The sequence below is a fragment of the Diabrotica virgifera genome, chromosome 1 (genome assembly GCF_917563875.1).
Source record: "Diabrotica virgifera virgifera chromosome 1, PGI_DIABVI_V3a".
NCBI classification, from domain to species: Eukaryota; Metazoa; Arthropoda; class Insecta; order Coleoptera; family Chrysomelidae; genus Diabrotica; species Diabrotica virgifera.
The window spans coordinates 168,403,663-168,420,380 of NC_065443.1; the positions used below are offsets into that span (position 1 = coordinate 168,403,663).

General features: G+C 30.0%; 1 protein-coding gene and 1 long non-coding RNA gene across 2 annotated transcripts; both read left to right on the forward strand.

Annotated features, from left to right (window-relative positions):
• Window positions 1-4,295: 4,295 nt before the first annotated feature.
• On the forward strand, window positions 4,296-5,801 carry LOC126878820 (uncharacterized). Its single transcript, XR_007695802.1, has 2 exons — window positions 4,296-4,819; window positions 4,996-5,801. It is a non-coding gene; the product is annotated as an uncharacterized LOC126878820 (long non-coding RNA).
• Window positions 5,802-9,631: 3,830 nt separating this feature from the next.
• LOC126878819 (uncharacterized) lies at window positions 9,632-15,987 on the forward strand. Its single transcript, XM_050641733.1, has 5 exons — window positions 9,632-9,813; window positions 13,024-13,347; window positions 13,408-13,482; window positions 13,606-13,844; window positions 14,376-15,987. The coding sequence occupies exons 2-5, from the start codon at window positions 13,209-13,211 to the stop codon at window positions 14,472-14,474; spliced, it is 552 nt and encodes a 183-aa protein (XP_050497690.1). The 5' UTR covers window positions 9,632-9,813; window positions 13,024-13,208; the 3' UTR covers window positions 14,475-15,987.
• Window positions 15,988-16,718: the final 731 nt, after the last annotated feature.

A 16,718-nucleotide genomic window follows, 5' to 3' on the forward strand; every position in this document is an offset into this window, starting at 1 on the left:
ACGTTTGCAACGTTACACACTCCTCTCACCCATCAGAAAAATTTTGAACACAGTGAGAAATTTTTCTCAAAGAAAACAAGAATGTTACACACTCCCTCCACTCATCAGAAAAATTTCGAACACAGGTGAGAAATTTTTCTCAAGGAAAACAAGAAAACAAAGTTCTAACCAGAAATAAATATATGCAGTAGTAATCGTTCAGAACAAATCAAAAATAAATACTCATAATAAAGTAAATATTAAGTCAATGTATATAGTTAATTTAAATTATTAATCATAAAAATTTTGTAGTACCAAAATAATTTTCAGATGTTACTCTAGGGAAAATAAAAATATTACCCAATGAATTGTAGTATGAATGTGTCATCACACTATAAAATATTTATTTATTATAAATAAATGACTACAGAGAATATCTATCTGTAGGAAAAAAAATAAATGTACTTTAAAAAGTATGAAATCAATTTAAAATTATAAAGACATAGTATAAAGTGTAAGAAATAATCAAATTTAACTAATAATCCAAAAGTAAATAATAATTAAAGGTAAGCAAGTTAATCAAAGCCAAATAATGTTTGTATTTATAAAAATCAATTGCAAATATTCCAGTATCTATATATAAAATAAAAGGCATATTATAACCAAATTTAAGTAAAATAGGTATAATGGATATCATATCCTAAAAAATAAATAAATAGCTATTGGAGTTACTAACAACTGAATCTCGACAAAATAACAAGTACTCTGGATAACTCGAGTACTGAAAGTAAGGTAATAAAACTAATAATCAAGTAAAAGCATATAAGTAGATAAAGATAATATAAGTATAATAATATAATAAATGAAATACAAATGCAACTATAGATAAACCATTAAAAAAAGGTACCAACTATATGGAAAGCCAAATAAGACAAAGTTCTACACCAAAGGGTTTAAAAAAAAACTGCATAAAACTAGTCATAAAAGACTTAACCAATAAGTTAATAAATAGAGAGAGATAATGATACATAATGCAAATGTTACTTCCATCAAATGCATACCAGGGATCTACACTAGAGAACAAAATATATGTATAAAAATGCATAAATATGATTTGCAAAGATGTAAAATAACAAATGCTAGTAGCTAAACTACAATCATACTTCAAAGCGCCACAATTCTACACCAGAGGCTCATGAAGAGTAGAGATGCATAGAATTATTTTAACTTCAAAAGAGAAAATGTATAAAAGACATCATCCTAAAAATAATATACAGCATCAAAACTGTATATCAACAGTCATTAAGACCAAAAAAAAAAACGGAACTCAGACATTTATGATCTGGCCCAACCCTATGGATAACTTATATGTACCCTAGGAAAAAAAAAGAACACTAGGTGTCTATGCAGCTATATATAAGCCATACACAACTTACAAGTGCCGGATGAGGCTTTCGTGCTAATCTGTATCAAAAATCAGTAGGTACAACACCCAAAATAAAATAATAAAACAATAATATATAGATAAATAGGGCATTGTTAAATAAAAAGCTGTTGAACATAATGTTTATCATAATTAATATAAGTGCAATTATGCAAAAAGTTTAAAATTGTAAAATATGATGCTTTATGAATAAAAATTTTTGAGATTCAAGACAAGAAGAAGAAGAATGGTTTAAATTCATATGCTGAATAAGAAAAGAAAAAGAATAAGAATAATAAAACAACTTAATGAAAGAAAAGAACTTGAAAATTGTCCCAGTCTTTACTATACAAGTAAAGTAGTATATACCATCCGAACAGAAAGTTCGACGGAAATAACAAAATTTTTGGTAGTTATACAAAATGGGTAATAAATATATGAAAACAACTAGAAAATATAAGAATAAGTAAAAAAAAAGTAATTGAAAATAAGTAATAAAACAAGATTTAAATGCACTTTAGAGTACACAGAAGTACCTATAAAAAGAACGTAGAAGAAATAGTATGTATAAAAAGTACAGAAAATATGACAAGGAATGGAAAAATTCTCTTGGGTTTTGGAAATGTTACGACAAAATAAGAAAGTAATTAAAGAAGAACTACCAAAAAAACCGGTCAAATTGAAAAAAAAAAACGGCAAAAATGCCATGTGGACATTACTATCAAGGTACTAAACATAAAAATTAGCAAAAAAAAAACTAGGTAAAAAGTATCAAAATGTTAAGAATACCAATATTTGCAACTGTAAATGTAATTTAAAATGAAATAAGTAGAAATATATAAGTAAATTATTGAAATTGTCAATATATTTTTGACCCGTAACATATGAATATAGCGTTTAATATAATAAAAATTAGTCAAAAAGTACCAAAATAGATAATATATATATATATATATATATATATATATATATATATATATATATATATATATATATATATATATATATATATATATATTATCTATTTATCTTTACCGACGAGCCCAGAGAGGTTGAAGAGGGCGAAACACATTTCTAAGAACTGGTGTTTGGATCTTTGATTCTATTCGAAAAATTTTTCCCAGCCCGAAATGGTGGATGTGTGAATTGTTCGTAAGGGGATTTTTTCCACATTCTCTATTTCATCTATTTTATATATATATATATATATATATATATATATATATATATATATAGATACAAGTTTTTATTGAGGTTGCAGTCAGTGTAAGGGGCAGGATGAGAGAAACTCTTTGTTACAATCGAGCTTTCGCAAATTTTATTTGCTTCGTCAAGATTAGCTAAAATGAGTATATAATTATAAATACAATGAAATTAAAGATAAAAGAACATTGTATAAAAAAGCACAAAAACTTACAACGTGAGGTTACCCAGATAACACAGTATTTTCCTGGGACATCCCATTAAAGTACTACTAGTGTCCCAATGTTTCCGACCTAGATGGGATGTTCCTAGAATGTTTCTCTTGGTACATAAATATGGTTGTTAAATGTAAACATCAGTGGGATGTCCCTAGAATGTTTCTCTTAAACATGTTTTTCATTACAAAATATACAACTCACATCTATTTGTGAATAAGTTAATTGTCCTTAAACTTTATAACAATCGGTCTTAAAATATTGTGACTGACGTATTTGTGTACGCGATATACTGATATCCTTGCCCTGCATTAGCTTTGCAAAAAAGAAGATTAGTAGAAAAAGAAGAAGACCTAGTCTGCAAAAGGGAGAGATTCACGGTTATTAGACTTTATTACGGTTGTCTTGTCCGACGGTAGTGGGGAGACTTATATTTTTGACTTTACGTCACAAGAGTTTACAGTCCCATATTTTTAAATGATTTTCGATCATTTAATGTGTGTTATTGTGTATATATGTGTATTATTTGTGTTATTATGAAATAATTAGACAAATAGTACACATTTTATCTTATACCGAGTGGTGAATCGTATAAAGAGCCATAGGAAACTCAATGTAAATTCTGAATTGTTGAATTCCTGCTTCCCTAATTATTTTACATCAAAAGTCATGAGAGAATACTTGTAGAGAATTAAAATCTGTATTAAAATCAAAAGTTCAAATTGTTCTACGATTTAAATGCATTCCAAAATTTTGAAAAATATGATACATTTGCCACAATAGGTATGCGTGTAAAGTAAGGTCACACGTTACTATTTAACTGACAGTGCTCATACCATTGACTGAATAAAATCTTTATTATTAATCCTTTCTCCGCAACTGAGGGTATATCTTATCAACTGTATTGTTTTTAAACAATAGATGATAAAATAAAAATATTGACAGTTCAAAAATGTGAACATTATTGCATTGTGTGTGGCCTAAGTTTGGGCTGAAAACTAAAATGTATTGCATTTTTACAAAATTTTGGAATATGTTTAATTACGTAGACCAATTCTAACAGTTATTTCCAATACAGATTTCAATCCTCTACAAATAGTTTCTAATGTCTTTTGATGTACAATAATTATTAGGGAAGCTGGAATTCAACAGTTCAGAATTTTACATTGAGTTAATGCATGTTAATGCAAAATTTTGACGCATGTCAAAATTCTCAATGTGTTTTAATTGTATTCATTTTTTTCGAATCCTGAGAAAACTAATAAATATTTTTGAAAAATTTAAACTCAGAATGAAAGACTACATTATTACCGAGGGCTGAAAGTACCTGAAAACTTCTATAATGTTTATTTTAATAAGTTACAGGGCTGAAAATAAAAGAGAAGTGTGATATTTAATTTCAAATATTTCATTCAATAGAATCTGCTTGTTTATTCTCAGGAGCTTTCCGCCCTCGGTAATAATGTAATCTTGCATCCTGCGTTTAAATTTTTCTAAAATACTTGGTTTTCTCAGGATTCGAAAAAAATCATATTACGATTCAAATGACAGTAAACTCTCGTGACGTAATCTCACCCTTAATTTTCATTGGTTAGTCGATTTAGGCAACCGTAGTAATGTCTAAGCCAGCACGCAACCGCACTGTTGCCAGATTTACTTCTTTTCTTTTAGCGGGAATTTTAAAATATCTAATGTCAGTTGGTTTAAAATTTGACAGTTTTATTTTTTTGATTCCGAATCTTAACCTTACTTTACAGGTGATTTCATTATGTACAAAAAATGTACAATGTAAATAAATTAAACCAAGTAATGTACTAAAATATGCTATGTTATAATTTAAAACTCGTTATGTTAGTCTTTTGAAAAAAATTAAACTCAAAAGAGATATACTTGTTTACAGTGCAAATTAATGGCAATAATAGGGATTTACGATTTAATTTGCAGGAAAAACATGGGCAACCTACCCAGTTGGTAAAATTTCAATTCAAAAACTCTTTAGGTAGGTATGGAACAACTTCCAACATTATTATTAATTTTTTGGGTATTAAGGTTGATATTGATATCAAAGGTAGTTTTATGTAGGTAGATACTAGATAAATGTAAGCTATAAGTAGTATAACCAATGAATATAGACTGGTATAACTTCCCATGTAATCACCTGTTATGTTTTTGTAGATTTTACTGTGTGGATGTCACAGGAAGAGAAACAAAATAATATTCAGTCACAGGAGTACAAGAACGTGAAACATCTTATTATGTATGTATGCCATTCTCAAACAATTATTGTACAAAACAAGATAGAGAAGAGCTTTAAAATCCCAAGGATCCTGCGAAAAGCAAAAAAGGGAAAATGTTGTCTCAATTAATGTAGTATAGATAGACATTTTTCTTTATTTTAGTATTAAATAATTATTTAGAATATTAATAGGTATTAGTTTTAATAGTATTAATATGTATTGTATGAATAATTCCCATCATATATCTTCTGGCTAAAGTTACAAAATAAATAAAAATGAAAAAACATTTAAGTGGTGTAGCACCTTTACTTTACCTGGGGACGAGGTGAGTTATTAGGTCAATTCTATTTTCTTACATAATATAGGTACATATATAATATACTTAAAAATTAATGGTGGTATTATTGTGGTTTATATTGAAAGCCAAAGCAAGTAAGAATAAGAAGATATAGGTAGCAGTATAAGAAGACGTGGCTACAGGCGAAGCGTGTTCATGAATGTGTTAATAATAATAATTTTATATCTATTTTGTTAATACATTTTACTATTAAAGACAATTATTAAAATATGCCAAAAACGCCCACAAAGTGGCTTTAAGTTTTATTACACAGTATGTGGACTTCAACTAGGAAGATTATGTTAAGTATGAGCAGAATAAAGGCTAACAATTTTGATGTTAATATTTTATTGTCATAGGTTGTCTTTTTTTATTATATTTAATGCATCTTTCTTCTTTACCCAGTGCTTCCATAGTTTACCTTTTATTAACTTTTTTAAAATTCAGTAATCCATGTATTTCAAATCATCTAACTGACCAGCAAACAGAGTAACGTCTAAATGAGGTGTTTTTTTAGTCTTAATTGATCGGTGACATAAACATGACCGAAATGTCAGGTTTAATAACCAATTTGCCATCAATAGGGCTTTTCATCGATTGTCATTTGTTTCGAGCTTCTGTCATGTGTCACATAATATTAATATATCTACGTCATACGTCTTTGGTTTGTATTATTGTATATACCAATAACGTATGTCGTAGATATATTTATTTATTTATTTATTATTATACGGGATAACCCCATTAACAGAAAAATTAAATATTAATACATTTCCAAAAGGTAATAATAAATTCAATGTGTTAAATATGACTTAATTAATCTAAAAAATATATTAGTTTATTAATATTATGTGACACATGACAGAAGCTCGAAACAAATGACTGTGAATGAAAAGCCCTATTGGGCTTTTCATCGATTGTACTTGTTTCGGGCTTCTGTCACATTTCGTATAATCTGTGTATATTAATATTATACACGGATTATATGAAATCTGACAGAAGCTCGAAACAAATGACTGTTGATGAAAAACCCTATACATCACATCGAACTTGAATGACATTAAATTGAGCAATTTTATATTTAACGTTTTATTGTGGTAATTTTGTGACATAAGACATAATAAATGACGTCTTTAGGCTGACATTTTGACCATAGAAAGACGTCTTTATGACGTGGATTTATGTCATATTCAATTGACGTCTGTATTACATCAAGCTAGTTTTTGGGTGTACACAACTAAACAACAGTTTTTTGACTGATAGGTTTATTTCATTAAATCAAAACTTAAATGAATATAATTAAAATAAGATAAGAATAACAAATATGATTTGCTACATACAAATGTGTTAGGGTTAAAAAATACATAAAACATGACATTACACACTTTGACCTAAATCTAAACTAAAAAGTTATTATTGTTATAATCAGAATTAAAAAATATAGTAACAAAATTTATGAACATGTTTAAGACCATTTAATAAAGTAATTCCTAGCTATAAAAATAGTTTTTACTTATGTATAATAATAAATATTATATTAATAAATGTAATAGTTTTTACTTAATATGTCGTACCTATACAAAAAAAGAGGCAATTAAATTCTTATAAATATATTTCCGAAAACATTTGTTTGCTGTGCTGCATATGGTTAATTTATTAATTTTCATTATAAAAATAAAATAAGTACATAATTAAGATATTTAATACAAACAAGACAGTTCGAGAATTAATTACTAGACTAGATTACCTAGAGAACGAGAAGAGGAATATGATAATGTGATCGTAACAGGTTTGGATATAGACGTTGAGGAACCGGGAGTGTTAAAATTGGCTATGGGAAAAATGATAAACTTTACAGATACAAGTAGAGATTAAATCAGCTCTTAAGATAGAAGAGAGAACATGTCTGCTGCATTTCGTGTACTAATCAAATACTAGTACATATCTAAAAATATTCAAACTGATTGTTGTGCAGTAACATTTATTATTTTAAAACACATTATGGGCATATTCAAAAATGTAAGTAAAATATTTGCATATACACAATATAATTTAAAACAAAAATGTTACCACTAGTCCATTTTTTAAATATTATTGAGAGTTGATTTACTTACAAGACAAGATAACACGAACATTAAACACTCCTATGACATTGATTTGAAAGATGGATGTAGGCGCAACCAGTGTTCATTTATGGGTAATTGAATGCTTACAGACTGGGTCATGTCCAATATTATTTTACAACCAACAGGGCATACTAATTGATAATCATCCCGAATTTAACAATAATGATTTTTGTCTTAAGTATTTCCATGAATGCTGTGCAAAAGGAAATATTAATTAAGTTTGGTAAATCGCAATTTATGGAACTCATGGGCTCATTTCCTATCAATTTGAACTTATGACAGTATGAATTTCCCATTGTTTTCTTATGTTCAAATAGAAAAGATACTTTTATTTACCCACATTTTTTGAAAAAATACATGAGCGTTCTGGTATTATATAGTCAAATATTTTCATGTCAGACATAACATAACACTTTTTACAATGCCTGAACGTAATGTTTTCTGTTCCTACTAGACTGTTATGTCCCTGGTACATAGAGAGGGCATGGCAAGTAAATCTTAATGAAATTTCTGATGAATGATGCAGATACATACAACTTTGGTAAGTATTTCCAGCAGAACTACTGCAATAACTTCCAACAATGGGACTATTGTTATAGGAAGGGTTATGGAATTAATACCAATAATATGGCCATTGAAAAATCGGTTGTTATTGTTTATTTAAGAAATAAAACTGTCGAAAGAATTATAAAGCTTAAAAAAGGTAAACCTGTTGAAAGCTCTATAATGTCTAGATATCGAACTGTATTAGCTTGCTATTTTACAAGATAATGTGTATATACTAAAAGAAAAAACTGAATACCTCATTGAAACACAAAAAAAACTTGCTGCTCCATTAAATGCACTTTCTGCAATATATGTATACATTCATTTAGTTGGGCCTGTATAGATTATTCAATAGAAAATACCATATCTAAACACATTCATTATGTAGCAATGCTACAGATCGCATTCAACCTCAAGACTTTTCATTTTCTAAAAATTAAATGGTGTCCGGTGATGTTGAACAGCTTTTTTATTATATCTCTACTATGTACTCCTGTGACTGCAGTACAGAACATTATTTTGTTTCTCTTCCTGTGCCATCCAGACAGTAAAATCTACAAAAACATAACAGGTGATTATATGGGAAGTTATACTACTTTTAGCTTACTTGTATCTAGTATCTACCTACATAAAACTGCCTTTGATATCAACCTTAATACTTAAAAAATAAATAATAATGCGGAGGTTACCCATACTTACCTAAAGAGTTTTTGAATTGCAATTTTACCAACTGGGTAGGTTGCCCATGTTTTTCCTGCAAATGAAATCCTAAATCCCTCTTGCCATTAAAAAATCATTTGCACTGTAAACAAGTGTAGTTTTTTTAGCTTCATTTTTGTTAAAAGACTAACATAAATTATTTAGAGTTTTAAATAATAACAGTATATAATTACAGTATATACAAACAAGACTTGTTTCAATTTATTTACATACATACACATAATCACCTGTAAAAGTAAGGTTAAGATTCGGATTCGAGAAAACACAACTGTCAAATTTTAAACTTCCCGCTAAAGATGTAAATCTGGCAACAGTGCGGTTGCGTGCTGGATAAGGATCCCCCAAACCAACGCGAAACTTTCGCAACCGCAACCTACGCGGAATCGCGGCGAATCGATAGGCACGGCGGATTATGAACGTGTTCAGACCACTTTGCGCGGAATCCGCAACGGTCGCGGCAGAACAGCGTTCCTTTCATGAAACGCTGCATGCACGGTTTTTTCCGCTACCGCTGTAGTTTCGCGTGTTTTAAAATGGTTGTTACAGAAAAACTCATTGAAATTGTTAAACAATATCCTATAATATATGATTTAAGGACGAAGATTATAAAAATATAACAAAAAGAATAAAGTCTGGAATAGTATAGGGTCAGAATTAGGAAAAAATGATAAGTTTTCATTATATATTATAATATTATTATTAATTTGCGTGCATAGAGATTACGCCCACTTAAAAATTTGGTCATTTTTGAAGTCTTTTATTTCCTAAACCTGTTGGCCGATTTAAAAATATAATTTGTTCACATTTGTATGGCGAATAGTCGCGTCGGCTTTCGCGTCAATATGGGGAACTCTTGTCCGCTACCGCTCCGCCTGCGAATGTTCCGCTACGGAAAATTCGCGTCGCAAAACTTTCGCGTCGGTTTGGGGGATCCTTAATCTCTCCCTTTGCAAAAGCAAGGTTGGGTTAGAGTTGGAAGTGTTGAGTCCGTTGTCATGTCGTGTCTTTGTTCTTTTTGGATTTGTAAGTGTTGAGTGTTGTGGCTTTTATAAAGTATTTATAATGGATAGTCAGGAAAAAAGAAAACTATTAAATAAATATAGTCAGCGCTTTAAACGGCTGAAAAAAGATAACACTTATAACAATTATATTGATATTGAAAAACCGTCTACCAGTACCAGTGGTAATCAGTCTCATTCCTGTACTCCTACTTCTTGTGCCCAAGATAATGAAAGCGAAGTAAATTATCAAAACACATCCGAAAATCACGAGGAAAATGATAATTCCAATATCTGGCAAATAAGCCTCTTTGAAAGCCCACCAAACACATTAAATGAACCGGACCTACCTTTTACAAATCAATTAAGTAATTGGGCTGTCAAGCATAATATAAACCATTGTGCCTTGTCCGATTTATTGGATATTTTGCGAAAAAGTAATCTTGATGTACCCAGGGATGCAAGGACTCTTTTAAAAACACCTCCTGACACTGGTTCAAAGATTAAAATAATAGAGCCAGGGTTTTATCATTTTTGGTTAGCTCAGTGTCTCGAAAATTTAATTACAGAATTAAAAAAAAATGTGTTGCATAAGATGAGTGTTAATTTAGACATTTGTGTAAATGTTGATGGTTTACCCATTTCAAAAAGCTCTGGGAACCAAGTCTGGCCGATTATGGTTAACCTTATGAGAAATAAAAATGTTGTTGACATTTGTGGAATTTATCAAGGGAATGAAAAGCCTAATACATAGTACAAATGAATTTATGGCAGATTTCGTAAACGAGGCTATTGAATTAATTACTAATGGCTTTGTTTACAACAAAATTAGATATATTGTGAAAATTGTTTGTTTCATATGTGATGTTCCTGCAAAATCATTAATTAAATGCACTGTGGGTCATACTGGTTACAATTTCTGTTCTAAATGTAATATTAAAGGCACTTATATAGCTGATAGAACTTGCTTTCCAGCATTAGATAGGTTTTGCTTAAGAACAGACGATACGTTTCGCACAAAGAAACAGAAAAACCACCACAATGAGACTTCCATCTTAGAGAACATTCGGTGCTAATTCGGTATGCGGTCTACGGCAGAGTTTCTAGTTTGGTATGCGGTCTACCGTCTGATATGCGATCTACGGCAGTTTAGCTGATTCGGCATGCGGTCTACGTACAAAAACAAATTAGAGAAACTATTACAAACTTTTTATTTATTATTTATATTTATACTTTACTTTACTTGTCATACTTGTGCTTTACTTCACACTTCACGTGTTATTCTGTCTAAATCCCGAACCGAGGATTAGCGGCGTGTAATTTGGGTTGCCTATATAAACTTGAATCAACGAAATGGGCCTTGAGTGTTAATTTAAAACGCTGAAAAGACCGTTTAGTGATAATAAAAAGGGTGGGTTGTGATTGCGCGCAGCGGTCAAATACCTCCTGCCCTGCGGTTCTCTCACTCTAATACCCGTAAGTTGGGTTTGGACCGAAGGGTTAGGTCTTCCTCCTTTCAGGCAAAAACCGATATTTACTGCGGTTGCATGATATTTAATATTAAAATAGTATTGGATGTGGTAGAATGTAGACTCTTTGTATAATTACCAATTGAACAGTGAAGCTGTTAGTAATAATAAAATAGTAATGTTTGTAATAGTTTCTCTAATTTGTTTTTGTACGTAGACCGCATGCCGAATCAGCTAAATTGCTGTAGACCACATATTAGACGGTAGACCGCATACCGAAGTGGCACCGAACATTCCAGGGTTGGATATGATAAACTCATTTCCACTTGATTATATGCACTTAATTTGCCTGGGTGTTATGAAAAAACTATTAAATCTATGGATTTCAGGAAAACCTACTCATCGTTTACCTTCTCAACAAATAAATAATATGTCAGCAAAATATTTAGAGTTTAAAAAACAAATACCAGCTGAGTTTTCAAGGAAACCGAGGTCTCTCTCTGAAGTTAAAAGATGGAAAGCAACAGAGTTTCGGTTATTTTTATTTTATACAGGTCCATTACTGTTGCTTGAGCAAAATATTTCAAAAGAAATTTATGACAATTTTTTGTGTGTGTGTGTGTGTGGTTGGGATATTGACTGCGAAACCTAAGGCTTCATTCGCCTAAATGGACAATTTTTTGACTCTTCATGTTTCAGTAATTTTGCTTTCAAAAAACCAAAATGTAAACTATGCCAAACAGTTATTATACCATTTTGTGCAGACATTTTCTTTACTTTATGGGGAGGAAAATGTTTCTCATAATGTGCATAATTTACTCCACATCCCAAATGATGTGGAAACATTTGGTAGTATTGAAAATTTCAGTTCATTTCCCTTTGAGAACAATATGATATTTTTAAAAAATCTAGTCCGCAAAGGTAATCAACCTCTTCAACAAATAGTTAATAGAATTAGTGAACGAAAAAAATCATTAATACATAATGGAGATAAAGTAAATTTTCCTATTCTTAAGTCAGAACATTCTCGAGGCCCACTCCTTGAAACTTTTGCTAATATATCAGTAAAAATAAAACAATTTCAAAAGATTTATGTTAATGATTATTATTTATTATCAATAGGTGAAGCTGATAATTGTTGTATGCTTAATGACAGAACCATAGTAATTATCAAAAACATTATAATGTGTAATGATGAAATTAAAATAATTAGTCAAACATTTTCTTGTATAAAAAACTTTTATGTTACACCTTGTGAATCATCAAAATTAAGTATCTTTTTAGTAAGTAGACAGGACATTGAGCTTCAATATTGGAATTTATCACAGATTGCCTGTAAATGTATTTCCATTAATACATTACAATTATAAATTTGTTGTATTTCCATTAATACATTCTAACAGAATATAATTCTCATTTTAAATGACCACAAATAGTATATAAGTATCTGGGAAAGTTTTTAATAAGTTTGTTAAAAAATATTGTATTCTTTCTAATGGCTTTTTGTATATACATTGTGAAACAATTTTGGATTTGCAAAAAGTACAAAAATTTGACTTTCCAGTATTGACAGTTTTAAAAACTTTACTCTTTGAATTTAAATTTAAAGGTTTGTCTGTTTTGTAAATAACTACTGAATAGTGAAAAATATTTGTTGATTTCAAAAGTTTTTATGCTTAACCTGTTTATCTTACCATTGCAAACTTCAACTAATTAATTCGTTCCCTTTAGTACTGATCATAAACTTGATGTTTGGTTTTAATTTTTTAGATGATTATTTACTTGCTAGAAAAAAAGCTCTTACGGCTGAAACTACTAGTGACCTTAATACAGATACAGAGGCGGGTAATAAAAGACGTAGAAAGAAGAAAATTATATCCTCTTCTTCTGAATCTGATGAAAATGATGAACCTACGGAACATGCATCAAATAGGAAGCAATTTAAAGTTACTAAAATGCCTACCCCACCAATTTGGACCAACGACATGGCTGAAATGGTAGACGAGTTAACTGTTTCGAACACACCAAGTCAAAAAGGCAATAGTTCTACCCCCTGCTTTACCCCTGGTCAAGTTCATCATAATCGTAACATGGGTATGTTCATACTGAATTTCATTTGATATTTATTAATTTATGTTCAAATATGTATTTTAGGTCCAGGTTCGAAAAGCAATTACACCACACCAAAAAGGGCCTTGAAGGAAATACATGAGAATTTGAATAATGTTGGTAAGTTCTTTTATCAAATTTAAACATTAACCGAGTTTTAGACTGTGCTAAAACACTGTACTTTTATCTGTCAGTTTATTAACACACTGATATACTGCTTCTAACAGGTGAATTTAATTTTAGTGGCTACATCACAAAGCATGAGCTGCTGTTGCAATCCACAACTACTCTATAATATACAATCATTACTGATTGAAATTAACTCTAAAGTCGGAAATTGTTGTCAGCGAAATATGCAAACTAATGAAGAGTCTACAAATAATATATTGCAAAAATCTGCAATAAAGTTTCCAATGGAAACAAATGAGGATCTGGAACTTTTTGAGAATTTTTTTTCCAGTCCTGAAAATTATTCGGCATTGGTAAATATGTATATATAACTTTCACAAACAATTATTTATGTTAATATTTAAAGCACTTATTGTTATTGAATTTTATTTTACTTATTCGAATTTAACAATATATACGAATATATACTTACTTATACTTTTTTATAATACTTTATTATATACTTTTTTTTAACAATATATACGAATTCATTAGGCGTTGCATCGGGCCCCTTGTAACTGATGGCCTGGCCGAACAATTTTCCTTTACAGGAAACTGGAAGGAAAGGAAAACTGGTTTTTGAAAAATTAAATCTAGCTAAATCTGTACTAGGTAAATCTAGTAAATCTCTAGCCCTTTTATTAATAGAGACAGAAGTCTTTAAAAATTATCATTTAGAAAAAATTGTTAACAATTTAATTTTAATTTACAGAATATTACTAAATTAATAAAATGTTAAAAAATGTGGTCTTTATTTTTTTATTTCATTATGACCACAAAATATTTATTATCTTTTATTAACAATATTCAAATTATTACATCATAATACATAATAATTTTTTTAGAAGCTGGGCAAAAGGCACATGGGATCAATGGGATCACCAGAAAGGAGATTGAAAAAAAAATTGGCGATTGGCTACGAAGAGCCAAAGAAAGCAGATTAAGAACGGAGAAATTGAATGTATAAACATCTTATGTAACATTTTTTACTAGGTATCGGGAAATAAAACATTGTTAAACAAATCATAGCATTGTGTATCAGTTGCTATACAGGGTGTATCAACGATGTGTGGGTGAGCGATAGGTGCTTCCCTATTTGAGATAGGAAAAAAGCTTTAAATAAAAGTTGTGGAGATCCGTGAAATCTATGTTACAAAAATATTTACCCTTATACAGGGTGTTGGATAAATGTGTGACTTATCAAAGATATGTTTTTTTAAATGGAACACCCTATATATTTTTACTTTAAAATCTTTTTAATGAGTTGATTTCAATGGTACTTCACACTTACTATCTATTGTGGTTAGTTGAGGATCTACAGCTACTGGAAATTGTCAATTTTTCAAATTCAGGTGGCTGTAGTAGCTAAACCAGTAAAAATTTTTAAAAACGGCTTTCATGTCCCTTTCCTAACTTTTCAAGTTCTATTGAGTGACATGAAAAATTATTTAATACAGGGTTATCAAAAATCGTGTAGGATTTCGGATTTTTGATTTTTCGTGTCGCTTAATAGAACTTGAAAAGTTAGGATAGGGACATGAAAGCCATTTTTCGAAATTTTGGACTGTTTAGCTACTACAGCCACCTGAATTTGAAAAATTGACCATTTCCAGTGGCTGTAGGTCCTCAACTAATCACAATAGATAGAAGTGTGAAGTACCATTGAAATCAGCTCATTGAAAAGATTTTAAAAATATAAAGATATATAGATATATAGGTTCTATTTAAAAAAACATATCTTTGATAAGTCACACCTTTATCCAACACCCTGTATGAGGGTAAATATTTTTGTAACATAGATTTCAGTGATCTCTACAAACTTTTATTTAAGACATTTTTTCCTATCTCAAATAGGGAAGCACTTATCGCCCACCCACACATCGTTGATACACCCTGTATGTACTTGTTTACCAATGCTTTATACAGGGTCTTTATTTCAAAACTAGACAGTTCAAATATATTTTGATTGTAGTAAAATGTAAAAAAATTAAAAAAACACGTCAAATTTTATATCAAGGGGGACACTTTTTTTTTCGTAATTGCAGCATCGGTACCTACTTCAACCCTCGAGCAGTAGAGTGAACTCCTGAAATTTATATAGGGAAAGTACCAAGTGTGCCATATTTTTGAAAAGGTAATTATATGGGGAATTCAGCAATACCAATATTGTTGTGTCAAATTCCGATTTAAGCGCCCTCTTGAGGAAAAAATAATCGTTACGTAATTCAAATTGTGACACCTCATTCGAAAGCTATTTCTATTGCTAATTAAATGCAATAAATAATATTATCCTGAAATCATATTTCATAAGTGAAATCACCTAAAATAACAGACTTAGTAGGATCACACTTTCCAATCTCATTTGATTTCAATTATTAAATATGAATTCAGGATAATTTTATTTATTGCATTTAATTAGCAATAAAAATAGCTTTCAAATGAGGTGTCACAATTTGATTTACGTAACGATTATTTTTTCCCCAAGAGGGCGCTAAAATCGGAAATTGACACAACAATATTGGTATTGCTGAAATCCCCATATAATTACCTTTTCAAAAATGTGGCACACTTGGTACTTTCCCTATCTAAATTTCAGGGGTTGTTCACTTCACTGTTCGAGGGTTGAAGTATCGATGCTGCATTTGCGAATAAAAAGTGTCCCCCTGGATATAAAATTTGATGTTTTTTATTTTTTTTTTTTTTACATTTTACTACAATCAAAAGATATTTGAACTGTCTAGTTTTGAAATGAAGACCCTGTCATTTCCGCGATACCTAGAAGAAAATATGTGGCTTAAAGAAAATGTTATTAGTTTTTAAATAAATAGCTCTTTTATTAAGAAATATTGAATTGTTTTATTTGCTCCTATAGCGAAGTCACTTCCAGGGTATTTTTAGAAACGTTTCTGAGATGTTCTAAACAAAGTACCCCGAATGTACCTAGTACATCCTATTTCATCTTAGAAACATCCTACCGAGATGTTTGTAGAATGTTGAAAATGATGACATGGCTGTTGCCACAAACATCCTAGGGATGTTTCGAGGGAAATGAGGATGTTGTTAGTATGTTTCTATTGTCCCAGAAGGATGTTTCTGGAATATTTCTGTCATGTTTCTGTGTTATCTGGGTAGTTCATTAATTTAACATTTCCACAAAACATAATTATATAAAAATATCCTTATTTTAA

What these genes read in the sequence shown, in the direction of transcription:
- LOC126878819 (XM_050641733.1), top strand. Translation starts at nt 13,209, where the DNA reads ATGCCTACCCCACCAATTTGGACCAACGACATGGCTGAAATGGTAGAC. An exon ending in TGAGAATTTGAATAATGTTG is followed by an intron (nt 13,483 to 13,605) that starts GTAAGTTCTTTT and finishes ATTTAATTTTAG; the next exon opens with TGGCTACATCACAAAGCATG. An exon ending in CTGAAAATTATTCGGCATTG is followed by an intron (nt 13,845 to 14,375) that starts GTAAATATGTAT and finishes TAATTTTTTTAG; the next exon opens with AAGCTGGGCAAAAGGCACAT.